At 29.5% G+C, this 14,180-nt stretch overlaps 1 protein-coding gene across 2 annotated transcripts in view; it reads left to right on the top strand.

Annotated features, from left to right (window-relative positions):
• Window positions 1-14,180, top strand: part of LOC107437018 (kyphoscoliosis peptidase) — a 115,555-nt gene that overhangs the window by 90,021 nt on the left and 11,354 nt on the right. For both annotated transcript variants that reach the window (XM_016048881.4, XM_016048880.4), the window contains exons 5-9: window positions 1,233-1,379; window positions 3,327-3,584; window positions 5,655-5,918; window positions 9,065-9,180; window positions 11,751-11,855. In XM_016048881.4, the coding sequence (XP_015904367.1) occupies window positions 1,233-1,379; window positions 3,327-3,584; window positions 5,655-5,918; window positions 9,065-9,180; window positions 11,751-11,855 (890 nt within the window). The remainder of the gene's footprint in view (window positions 1-1,232; window positions 1,380-3,326; window positions 3,585-5,654; window positions 5,919-9,064; window positions 9,181-11,750; window positions 11,856-14,180) is intronic.

The raw sequence follows: 14,180 nt of genomic DNA, 5'->3' as shown, positions 1-14,180 counted from the left end.
TAAAAGAGTTTCGGAGATCATTAAATATGATTCTTGTCATACTATTGCCAGTGCAATCAAGTGCACAGTGGTGGCTCAAGGGATAGAGCGTTCGCCTTCCAATGACCACAGTCCACTAGCACCGACCACAGTGTTGACGTAAAATATTCTCAGTTGTAGACGGAACGTGGGTTAGAGTCCTCTTGTCGTCATTCTAATCGTGGAAGGTTTTCGTAGTTTCCCTCTCTATGTTACGCTAATGGGGGTTAGTTCCTTCACAAAGTCCTCGACGAAGGACAATTTCTCCCAATATTTTATCCAGGAGTTCCTTTGTCTTCAGGATTGGGTTCAAAATTACAAGGCTACGGAGTTGAGCATTAGAGATAATGGTCAAAATACTTTATTTGAACACAGCTATTTGAAATGAAGCGCAAATTTCTATCGCAGAATTAAGATTTTTCACGTTTTTAAATTACACTGGGGAACAAATTTTTGTTGCATTTATACAAATACCTTATCTTGCCTAATTTGGATGTAGGGATTTTAATTCTGAAGTTCTGAATTTTTGCTCATAAAGCCACAGATTTTTCTTTATTAAAAAATTGACATTTTTAGTCCATTTTTTGTCAAAATGTACAAGTTTAAAAACGTTATACGTAACAGGAGATCACGCAAGTGTTGCAACAAACTTCTGGGGGAGTTAAGGCACATCATCAGGACTAAAATCGCATAGAAACCCATGCCTTGAAATGCTGTCGTACGCGGCTAGCGGTGCTTCCCTATTATGACCTGTTCTGATGCACACGAGGAAACAGATCATAATAGGGAAGTGCTCCTAGCTGCGAATAACATTTCCGGGCTTGAGTTTCTATGCAATTAAAATCTGGATGATGTAACCCCTAACTCCGCTAGACGTTTTCGCAACTTTTAATTAATCCCTTGTTATGACGTACCTTGTAATTCATTGAACGTACCTCGAAATTGTTATAACCATGTTAATTGATTCCTCGTATATAACGTTTTTAAACTTGTACATTTTGACAAAAAATGTATTAAAAACGTCATTTAAAAAGAAACTGTAGCTTGAAGAGAGATTGCAGATTAGAAATCAGCGACGCAAATATCGATTAAATTATCTCCTGTAACTGAAAGAAACTGTTCAACAGTGGATAGTTTTTTGTGATATTGTTTGTTTGTAGTCTTAGCATATTTATTGCAATTATTAAATTTATTTCTATATTCAATTGTTTTAGAGTGTTTTGATGCAGACCGACAACGAGAAAAGTGGAAGTGTGAAATTCTACCAGAAGCGTCAGATTTTAGATACCCAAGAAATCAATATAATTACCATTGATATCGGAGTTCAAGCAGTTAAACCACTTAGTGACCACTGCACTCAGGTATTTATCGATCAACAATACTTTTAATCATTCATTTATTATACGTCCAGACATTGAAGAAAACATCTCAAACACAATTTGTGGTTTTTGATTCCTAATTGTGTTACAAGCTAACGCCATTTCAAAATGTCAAAAACTTAAGATTACTCATTCGACAGCAAAGTTCAACAAAGAGTTTAAAAATAAAGTATAAATTTGCACCAATATATCAGCCATTAAATTTTGGAAGAAAGCATGTCGCTTCTGTGTTCAAAATGTGATTTAGTGGTAAACTATGTCAAATTTTAACTCCTTCTCTGTCGGAATTTTTTTTTTTTTTTTTTTGAACTTCCGATCCAAAAAAATGCATTTTTTAATTGCTGAAAATAAATATATGCTCTATCCTAAATTTAAAAATGCAAAATCTTTCTGTCAGAAAGCAGTTTTTTGCCTGACCTATTGATGGTAAAATATGAGATGTGCCGTTCACTGATCTCCAGTTTTCCGTGTAATGCACCCAAGTTTTGTCGTAAAAAAATACACTGCGATAACATATTTATTAACTCTATTGCTTTAAGGTGTTTAAGATAAATATCTGTACAAAATAATTGCTAAAATTAGATAAAGAAATATTTTGGAAAATAATTTTAATACTAAAAAAATAATTAATAATAATTAATTAATACTAATAATTAATTAATAAAAATTATTTTTAATACTGGTGAAATAAAATAATTTTAATACTAATGAATGATTTTAACACTAATGAAAGCAAAATTACAGAAAGTACAAAATGATTTTAATTCAAGGTGGGAAATCTCACTGCTAAAATTATGAAGTGGGACTAGTTGCGCCTTCTCGAAGCATTATTCAGAATTACAAAAATAATCGTGGGATATAAAGAGACTGAATTAAATTTTAATAATGCAATTTTTCTCTTCGTTGCATGGCATGTGACGCCAACCATACGTGCGCAAAAACGTATGAAATACGACGCCCACACAGATATCCCTAAAGCAGTTCATTGAGTGTCGAATGAGGTTTTTATTTTAACCATATGTTCTGTTTAAGATTAGTATAGATTCATATTTTTTTTTTAATTATTTGAATTAATGACCTTCAAAAATAGGGATTAAATGCGGGATAATATGCCATCAATAATGTAATGAAGAAAGATGCTTAGTTTTGTTGATGATTAGTATTGACTTTTTTTTAATCTCCATATTTTTCAAAATTAGCCTTTGTAATTGCAACGATGTTTAAGGTTGCTTCCCTTAAGCATTTCTTTTTCTTCATATAGTTAGTATTCAGCTTAAAAAGGTTTCTGAGTCATATATGTCTGAATCTTTAACATGGTGTAAGGGAATCTTATCTTTACAGGAAAAACACACTCTCATGGTTTACTGAATATATACAAGATTGTTCCGCGAACAACGCCCTTAAAATAATGATCGGAGTCAAAAATGAATTAAAAAAATATAAACTTTATTACTTGATTAAAAAATTGCATTTGTTTTTAAAAAAAATACAGATTAGAAATAACAGCGGACAAGTTTCAAGTGCTCAAAAGTAGGCACCCATTTTCAAGACTTGCCTTACTCTCAAAATTAATATCTTACCGCTTCAATTTCTTTGCATAATTTATTTAATATAAACTTTATTCTTTGAGAATTTTTGTTTAAGCAATTACAATGCGATATCAAAACTAGTGAATTATTAACGAATTAGGCATTATTAAAAAAACATCAGTTTTATTGCCAGAAGATAAATTGAAAGGCTATCAAAGAGATTGTTAGAAATATCTTCAAATTCCATTTGACAATCAAATTAGCTTTGATGCTTTAAGATCGGCTTCTTCAACGATGATTGTGATAATTTTGTTGCTTTTTAATTGCTTTCCTCTCAACCTCTTAATTTTTACTTCTGAAAAAATTTAATACCTTGCATATTATTGATCTTATGTTTCAGACGTATCGCATTTCTCTTATGGAGTTTGAAAGCGCGGGTTGGAGATTAGACTACACCTCAAAATTTGGAAAAAAATTAGGTATTGTTGCGAATCAGCGTTTATCAAAAATGTCTGATTTTGAATCACAAACGGATCCTGTTACGAGAGCCCTGGCAGCCAACGCTGCGGGAATCGAACCCAATGTTTTCTCATCAATGGATAGTATATCACCTATAGCTCATATACACAAAGAGCTTGGAACCTTCAAAACATCCCAAGTAAGAATAAATATTTTTTTTTGTTTTAAAAATTTATTTTACAATCTTGTTTATATTAAAGCTTTATTGAATGGTGCGATGGTGGACAAGTTTTACATTATCAAATCAATCATTTTACATTATCTTCCAGATTGCACTTGCCAAGGACATTAATTAACCTATATAAATAATGTCAACTGATTGTTTTCCTCAGAAAATTGTCCCTGGAAATCATCAATAAAATCCCTCCAAACGACATCAAAATATTCTCTGATGGCAGTAAAATGGATAGACAGACTGGCAGTGGGGTATTTATTAAAACACCTCGAGAGAACTACACTCTTCATCAACGAAACCCCGATTTTTGCTCCGTCTTTCGAAGCGAACTAATTGCAATCGACAGGGGACTAGAGAAAATCTTGAGTGAAGGGCACCTTGGAAATACTTGGATACTATCTGACAGCCGTAGTTCAATTCAACACCTCAAAAATTGGGCCCTCATTGGAGATAAAACCAGTTTTTCGATCTTACAAAAAGTAAAGCTCATTTCCCAACAGCATGAGGTCCACTTTCAATGGATCCCGTCCCACGTCGATATCCACGGCAACGAGTTGGCTGACACTCTTGCAACGAAGGGACTAGACCATCCAGTCCCCTCCACCTCAGAGCTTACATACCTTGAACTTTTTGCAAGGCAAAAGGCCCAGAACAAACAAAAGTGGCTGCTTCCACCTATTCACTACTGGTATAAAGCAAAAAGACCAGGACTCTCTCTATCTCTCCCTGGTGACAGGCAAACCAACACCTGCCTATCCCGACTGGCCAGTGGACACCTGAAAAGTCTCAAATTTTCTGCAAATGAAAAGATCTTTCCTCTTTGCCCTAAATGCCAACAAAACCAGGCATCACCTGAGCACATCTTGATCTGTTTAGGGCTGGACTGGAACGATATTCATTCCTCTCCCATTCTGGTTTCTCAATATCAACGGATTCATTGATCTGGTCAGATGGGAATTAGCAACAAATAATGTAATAAGTAGGCGTATCTAATTTAATATTTAAATAATGATTGGGCTCAGAAAAGCAATTCGTAACTATTCGAGGGGACAAATCCTTCAACACCATTTTATTTATACTTTAACTACACATTTGACGAGATTTTTGGTCGAATCCTCGAGCTTTCTTCTAGCGCTTCAAATGCATACCGGGTAAAGGGGACGTTCAAAACTCGATCATTTTAAAAGAAACATTTAGTTCAAGTTTGTGTACAAATAATAGATAGCTTTAAAGTTATAGCTAAAAGTACAGTTTTTATTTGTTGGTAATTAAAAAGTTCCTTGCGAACGAATTTTAATTTTGTTCATTAAATTTATATCCAAATACACTGTTTATACGCATTTAAATAAATGTAAGTGGTTATGGTAAATGTATAAAAATATAACGTAAATAGGCGTTAAATTTTTATTTTGTTACCAAAAACTTCTTCAAAAAACGCTCTTTAATTAGGTTTTTTCAGTCATTAAAAAATTAAATTAACATATTGAGTTAATCAAATGCATTTAGAATTAAACAAGATACTTCAAAGAGCATCTAAATAATTTTCAATATCCATAAAACAAAAATTGGTGAGTAAGGAACTTTTTGAAGATGTGAGAACATTGAAAAATTTCTTTACGAGGAAAAGACAGCTTTGTCATCGAAACGTACATATTGATGTATGGACATTTATAAATTCACAAACTTATAACTCGGTAAAAAAAAAACGATTTGTTGCCTATTACTTAGTAAAGTGTAATTTTTCTTAATATCTCAAAAACCAATTAATGGATTTTTGGAGAATTTTTCTCATTTTGATCTTCTAGTATCCACTTAAGCAATATAATTTAATTTAAAAAGAACGCATTTATTTTCATTTGATACAAAATCTTCCCTAAATTAAATTATGAAAAATTATATTAAATTCATTGAATTGAGATAAGAAATCTCAAATTATGGGAAAAAAATTTACATGAAATTTATTAAAATGAAATGGGCAAATTATGGAAAACAATTGATGTGAAATTCTTTAAAATGAGAAATTAACTATTTTAGGTGTCAAAATCAGCCATTCACGAAAGTATTGCTCGACTTTTAGAGGATGTTGAAGATTCTATGCGAAGTGATTCAGAGTTTGAGGGTCGATTTCTAGGATATGGTGAGCCTTTAGTGATTAAATGTGATACAGGAATTCAAACAGATAATGATCCGATTACAGACGAAGCACCAGAATTTGCTGCTAGACCACCTCCTTGCAAGAAAAAAGAAATGATTCCGTGTATGTCTGTTTTCAAAGATGTTGATGAACGGGCGATAGAAGTACGCATCTCATTATATCTTTCATTATCATTTATTTGCCTTAAATAGTGTTCAACTATACAACACCAAATAGCTAATGTCCAAAATCAGACTAATAATTTTCAAAATTGTATAACAGGAAAACTTTTAAAAAGATCTAAGAAGTTTATTAAGAAGACCTAAATTTTTTCTCTCAATGGTTTTAATTTATTTCAACCGTTCGTGCTGTAGATCGTAAGCCTATAAATGTGTCAGAAAATATTCATTTTTGCATTCCATGGTAAACGTATAGTAATCTGACAACTATAAAAACAAAAGAATTTGTTTCTATAGGATCCTAATAGTATCGACTATCAAATCTCGTATGTAAAACGTAGACGCCATCTACTGATCCAAACTGAAATTACTTTCTTACCTGCCCAATAGAAAAAAGAAATTTATTGAATGATGTAATGACACGTAATGATGTCAACGTAATGATACAGAATTAATTACCAATGATGAAAGAAAGTCATGTAAAAATATGAATTATTGCCCAGGGAGATAGTAATCGCTATATTTAATTTCAATTACTTAGCTTAAATAATACGCATAAAAAATCCAGATCAGATTCAATTATCAAGGCAGTGAATGGTTCATCTGGAATTTATAAATGACGAATTGCTTGCCACTGTATCACGCATAAAAAAAGCAGATGGTAAAATCATTTCCCCCACTCACAATAACCTCCAACCGAAATTTTAAGGAACACATGTAATTGTAATTTTTGCAGAAAAATTTTGGTTTACTTTTTGTTTCATACTTTGTTGAAACATAGAGTAGAAATTGAATTTTGCTATCTTCATTTAATAAATTACCATAAAAATAATTTGTTAAAATAATTTAATATAATGTAAGACTTTAATAATTAAGGTTTAAAATGGATTACCCTTACAAATATTTAAGGTGTTTTTGAGGTTTATTTGAAGTTGTTTTGAGGCGTTAAGATTGATTTGAGGTTCATTTGAAGTTGACTACAAAACAACCTTTAAAAACCAACCTTCCAAGGATTAATCAAGGTGTATGAAGTTGTTTTATTCGCACTTGAGGTAGTTTTGAGGTTGATAGAAATTTACCTTAGAGCAACCATCTTATAGAGAATGTTTTTGAGGTGCACAGGTTATTTTCTCTGCACATCAAGCAAGAAAATATAATTCTGGTGTGAATAATTTCATCCAATTTTAACTAAAAGTATTGCTGAACAGTATTTAAGATTGATTTTATGAGGTGTAAATGAGCTTGAAGTTGAGGATGAGGTTATTTTTGGTGCAAAACATAAGCTCATTTTCTACCTTAGGTATATTTTTTTCACCTACCAACCTCAAATTAACCTCAAAAGTACCTTTTTTTCTAAGATATTTAAACCTATTATTTCCTTTATTTACGGCCTAAAGTGCGTTAACGCACCATTTCAATAAATATTTTTATTAATACTGTGATATATATTTTTCACTTAATTTTTTTTATACTATTTTGAAGGATTCTGAAGAAATAGATAAAATATTAGTAATTTAATTGAAAAAAATACACTATTTCTGTTGAGAAATTTTTAAAATACACTAGTTTTGTTTAACTTGAAGTGATTATTGATATATTCGACTTATTAATATATTCGACTTTTTTATTGATATATTCGACTTTTCTTTTATAATTATCCCACTTGAACTTAGTCATATGTTTTTATTATATATTAAAGGGTATGTTCTGTAAATGAAATTACCATTTTATTCACCATTACGATTTATGTACCATTTCATTTCATAAATGAAGCATTATATTTCATACACAAAACTTTATTGTGTCTTAATGAATGTAATTTAATTTATGTAATTTAAATTAATACCACATTTTATAAAAGTTCTATGCTTGGAATAAAGTAGAATCTAGTATTTTCAATGTGAACTATCACGTGCAAGACATAGTTCGATTTTTCCAAGTTTTCCAGACGTGCTTTACTAATGGCAAGTTTAAAAAATAGTTGCAATATTTATAAATAGTTGCAAAATTAAAAAATAGTTGCAATACTTCAATATTACAAAAAATACTGCAAGATATTTGCAAACGTATGCAGTTTATGAAAATAAATTCAATAGTTTAATATTTCTATTTATTTCAGAAAATACATTCATGCAATTTTAGCTCCTTACTGCACATAACGTTTGTTTTAATTGTTGAAAATAATATTTTTTCAGATTTCAGAAAGAGACAGTCTCAAAAAAATAAATATTCAAACGCATTTCATGAAAATTACTTAAAATTTCATTTTCTTTAAATATTAAAACTACATTAAAACACATTTAATTGAAAAAACGCTCTAAAAATGTCCCGCGCGTAGCTTGCAATGACTTATTTGCTTATAACTGTAGCATTTCAGTAGCTAGTAGATAGTTTAGATTCGTCAAAAGCAGAAACATTTTATAAAATTAAATATTTTAAAGTATTTAACCTTTTTGTCTAAAATTTACTCTAAATGAAAGAAAGTTATTAAAAATTGAAAAACTAAGGTTTACTTTTAAAGAAATGTTGCAATTTAAATTTCGTACCAAAAATTTAAGTACTTTAATCAAAACATACAGAAAAGAGAAAAATTTAAGAAAAAAATATTTGAAAAAATTCATAAAAATATCTTCTGTTTAAAAAAAAAATAAATAAAAATATTTTAAATTTCTAACCCTATTTATTTGCGGTAATTGACAAATGTCTGGCTTAAGTTTAAATAGGTTTAGAGGAGACTAATATAAAAGGATTCTCAATACAATACTTGTCTGGAAAGTCCAAGAGTCTCATGGGTGTCTCCAGGCAAGTAAAGAAAATTAGTCATTGCAAGAAAATTAGATATTTCTGATGGATCAAGTGATGAGTTAGTCACACTCCACTATCTTCAATTGGCGTTTCCTGACACGCATTCTTCCACGAATCCTTTTAAACACGCTCCTTTAAATTTTGGCCAGACATTTTCCGATATCATGAATAAAATTTGCTCTAAGTAAAGATGAGCTATCAATTTTTTTACCACTATACTTTTACTTTATCAAAAGATGTTATTGCATAAATTTTTAACCGAAACTTCAGGTCCATCAGTCACATTTTAAATCTTTTAGTGACTAATTTTCTATTATGTGATTTAGACACCTGATGCAGCAACTGTGAATGTTCGACGACTTGTCAAATATCTAACAGCAGACTGTGAAAATGATATTTATGTGGTGAGGTCTTTTTTTCGATGGATTTCAGAAAATATCACGTAAGCCACATGTTATACACATACTTTGTTGATGATTCCTTTTTACTTTTATCTATTATTTAATGCTTGAGATATTTAAGGTACTAGTTGTAAAAAGATTATAAAATTACGTTCAAAAGATTGAAAAAAAATGTCGTGGTTTAAGGAGAATGCTTCTGGAAGAGCAATTTTAATAATGCGACTTCTATAGGCTTACGATCTTACTTAACATCTTGTAGAATATAGCAATCAGTAAGTTATTAAAATATCATTAAATTTTTAATAATAATTCTCTAGAAGAAAAGAAAATTAGATTAAAAACATATTCTTTCGATTATGAAAATTATTCTGTGATCTGTCACTATAAAAAAACAACTTCACTGTAAAAAAAATTACTCAAAATATAAAAAAAGTGAAAAGTGAAGTTCGTGAAATTAAGAAAAAGTAACTGTAGATAGAAAGAATACAAAATATATGATAAATTTATAGGAAAAACATTTTGTACATTGCTTAAAAATAAAAATTATTATAAATTATATTGATCGCATTGGAAATTGTAAGGAGAATTTGACAATACTAAAATAAATACAATGCAGCAAGAATTTCAAAATTCTGTTTAAGACAACAAAAATTCATGTTTTAAAAATCGTATGCTTTCAGGAAAAAATTGAATATGTTGAAACATAATATCGTGCGAATGTGCTGCTAACCTTAAAATGCGAGCTTAATTCGGTCCAATTTAAGCGAGCAGATCAAAGTTAAACGGTTCAGAAAATAAACTCGATTTTTTTTCCCTGTTAGATGGCAATCCAAATTATGTCAATCACCATACAGTTATCTCGAGTTAAAAGATTTCATCTGTCAAGTGTTTTCTTTCAAGAAACACCGTTTTGTTTATCAACAAAAAAAGACGAATATTCTAATTGGAGTACTGTTTTGGGTCAAAAGTCTTATTCTAGGTCTATTCTATTCTAAAGTCTAGGTCTAAAATCAATGTAGAGTTTCGAAAAAAATATCCTGGTGCAGCGTCAGTGCTCAATAACTAATATGATTAGCTCACCGTTTCAGCCAACTGGGCTATAAGCTGATAAAAAGGAAGGCTATTGGAATGCCTTCCGATTTAGACAGTGAAAAATTAAAAGAATATGAACGATTACCGAAAAAAAGCAAGACGAAGAAAATAACAATATTTTCAAAAATAGTGGCATTTTCAATTTGAACCAAAAAAATGGTATTTTGAAATCTTTATTGTAACACCAGAAGTTTGTCTTAGAAAATCTGGTAAAAATGAATGCGTTTTGGTATTTACAAGAGAGACATTTCGAACATCTGTAGCAACATCGAAAGTTTTTCAGCTGAAAATAAACGACCACATTTAAACGAATTTCTGTGATATAACTTTCGCTTAAATTTACAAACTGGTACTTTTACAGACCGTTTAAATTTGATGTGTGTGATTGTAATCAAATTTAGTGCACAAATGTATCACTGAGTATTGACACGTACAATGAGCAAAATAAACTACCTTCTGATCTAATGATAGAATCTTCTCTTTTAATAGCTCAAGGGGATGACCTTCCAAAATAATTGCTGCATGCGATGTTTTAAATTAAGATACAGAAACGTATCTTTCAAAGAAATTACCTTTTCTTCAACTACCCCGGGAAAAGTATCTGGGAAATATGATTGGTCAGGAGAGTGGTTCGGTTACCCCTTAATGTAATTTTAATTTTTGCGTACATCTAAAGAACATTTTAATCTAATAGGAAACTTTTTGCACACAATTATGAAACCTGCTTATTCAAAGAAAATTCTATGGAAAGTATAATTTATAGAAAATATTAATAATTTTTTATTATTTTATTTAATAACAGTAGATAAATTTTCGAATTGTAAGGTCTAAAATATTTTACATCACTCTAAGGAATGTAAATTTGAGTGGCAAAATACGAGCAAAATCAATCTATTCCTGAAAAGACGAATTTCAAAATTTGATTTTTTAAGAACTACTCAACCGCTCCATTTTTGTATTTTGCCAATTAAAATTGTAATCCTTAAAATGATATAAAAAGTTGTATACTTTACAATTAAAAACGGTTGTTTTTAAATAAAATAATTAAAAATAATAAATAAGTGTTATATTTTGCATGGTATTATCTTTGGAAAAAGGAATTTTATAATTGTGTGCAAAAATGTTCGCTTGAAAAGTTGTCGAGGTATGGCAAAAAATAAAATTAACATTAAGGGATCACCAAACTCAGATTGAGCTAACCCTTATATCTTGGGGGTCAGCCGAAAAAAAGCTATGTTTATTCAGATTTCTGTGTTTGATTTCGTAACCTAAAATATCGTCTGCACTAATTAATTAGCATATTTGAGGTCATCTCTTCGAACCCTTAAGATAGAATCCTAAAACGAGAAGATCTAACCATTAGATGAAAAGTTTTTAATTGTTCGGTCTTCTTTTGCGGTTCTTATTCTATTGACCAATCTATTAAGTATCTAGGCAAAGGTTCCATTTAAATATCTAAAACAGTATTAAGTATCTAAAATGAATTAACTTGTAAGGTAAGGCTATTTTTTGTTACTAGATATGATTGGAGGTATATGGATATTAAACTATCTGCAGAAGAGGTTCTTCAAAGACGAGAAGGTGTTTGTAAAGATTACTGCAAGCTTTTTTCAGAAATGTGTAGGTAAGTCTCACTTAGGTATTTTATTCACTCTGGATTTCAAAATACTCCAAAATCATTATTTCTCTAAATGTTTAAAAAAGGAAATTATTAGTAGCATTTATTACTGTTGATTTAGGTAGTAGATTAATTAATATGACCTTCATAGGATGTTCAGAAGTACTGATTTTCCATTTTGTTTTTCGTTATTTTTACAAAAAAGTACACTATAATAACTAAAAGCGAAAAAAAAATTCAAAATAAAACAAATAAGTCCATTATTGAAGAGTAATGTGGATGAAATGGTTTAAAAGACATTTTTTGAAGAAATAATAAATTAAAAAAACTGAGTTTTATTAATTAGCATTTTAACCTTGTTTAACAAAGTATTTTTATTTTGCTAAGTCTTTTTATTCCGAAGACTTTGGAAGAACAATCCAAATGATCCCTCTGAGAGTTTCTAAGAGTGAAAAAATGATCCAAGTGCAATTAGCAATAAAAAAAATTACAAATCACCTTAGAAAACGTGCCTTTTTTTTCTTCAAATTAATCAGTAGACAAAAAGCAAACATCATGAGAATTTTTCTCTAATAGGTATATAAGTATTTAGCATTCCTTCTACCTATCACTCAAAATGGTAGCAACTCTTATAAACTTCAGATAATATTTGGATAAACAAATCCCTGAAGTATTTTCTGGTCCTAACAAATCTCATTCCTTCGTTCTAGAGTAGATTAAAAAAATAAAGATTCAATGAAATAATTTTTTAAAAAAAATTGCGCCTTTTTATTACAAACCTTATCGATCGACAAGAAATCAAAAGATTTCGAGATCTAGTTTTTCCCTTTTAATTTTTCCTTTTCACACTAATGATTTTTCGTTTTTCTTATTACTTTTTTATTAAATTTTATTGAGAATTATTTATGCAATTTTACCTAATGGAACACGTGTTTGAGAGCGGAACAATTTATTACTTAAATGCTATAAGGAAATGTGGTTTTCTCACTACTAAATATACTTAATTATTGTAAATATATATACATTGTTATACATTATTGCATCCAAAATTGTATTCTAACGTTATTCAACTGTTATTCCAAATCATTAAGTACTTAATTTTTAAGATACGTATTATAAAATGTGATGTTTATCGACTTTTATGCTATGTATCAAATAATATTTATTCGCGTTTGTTTACAGATATTATTACTTGGCATCAGTTTACTTTTATGTTTTTTATAAATGCAATATTTGTTTTATTACATTTGTCACATTGATGCTTGTTTATTAATATCGAAATTATTTAATACATCATATATGTGCTATTAAAATAATTTATATGAAATTAGCATTAATTTATGTAAGTAAGCATAAAAACCCAAGCGAAAAAGCTTTCTTCACGATCTATGAACAATATATTATATAAATGTCAAATAAATAGGATGTTTCTGTTAAATTTGAAAAACTGTTCTTTTTTTATTCAAACTTTCAGTCTAAAATAAATTGTAGTGAAAAAGAAAATAATTTTATTGCCGTTTCTCTTCTCTTGACAATTTATACTTTGTTTTCTAACTCATGGTTAAAACTCATTTCTCCTAAAATTACAAACCTTCCATCTGTATAATATTTTCTGATTTGAATCTTTTTACTGTATGAGTCGTAATGATCATTAGATTTTATACTTAAAAGCTTTTACCATAATTGTTTTCGATGTCTCTTAAAATTATTTTCTTCTTTATTTGTCATTTTATAGGAATTCAACTTTTTTTTCTCACTAATTCTTTTATTGCGATGCTATTGTCTATTGGCAGACAAAACGAACCACCCTGAATAACTTTTGATCCTAATGATCAGAGTTTCACGTTCAATCTTTAATGGCTCAAGAGGTTGACCTCAAATATTGTAATTAAAAAAGATATTTAAAGACACAAAAATGAACATTCTCTGAATAAACATACTTTTTTTTCAATGGATTTGGATTTCTGACCCCCAAAATATAGGGGCTAGTCGCAATCTGAAATTATGTCCCAATAGTTTGGCCAGGAGAGTGCTTCAAAGTTTAGACTCCTAAATTTTAATTTAACTTTTTGCGTATTTCATCGTATTTCGAGAACTTCTTAATAGATTTGAAAACTTTTTGCACACAATTATACAATTCATTAATCAAAAGATACTTCCATGCAAAAAATAATCTATATTAAATATTTATTGCTTTTTTATTACTTTATTTAATAATGGTCGAAAAATGTAATTGTTTGGTATACATAATTTATCATTAGATATGTTTTCGCATGAATTCAAAGAAGATAATTTCACATGGCAAAATACAGAATTTGGGGCAAAATCGGT

This window comes from Parasteatoda tepidariorum, chromosome 11 (genome assembly GCF_982258835.1).
Source record: "Parasteatoda tepidariorum strain Cologne lab strain chromosome 11, Ptep-v5.0, whole genome shotgun sequence".
NCBI lineage: Eukaryota > Metazoa > Arthropoda > Arachnida > Araneae > Theridiidae > Parasteatoda > Parasteatoda tepidariorum.
Note: the sequence above shows the minus strand (reverse complement) of the source record. Positions and strands in the feature narration are given on the sequence as shown.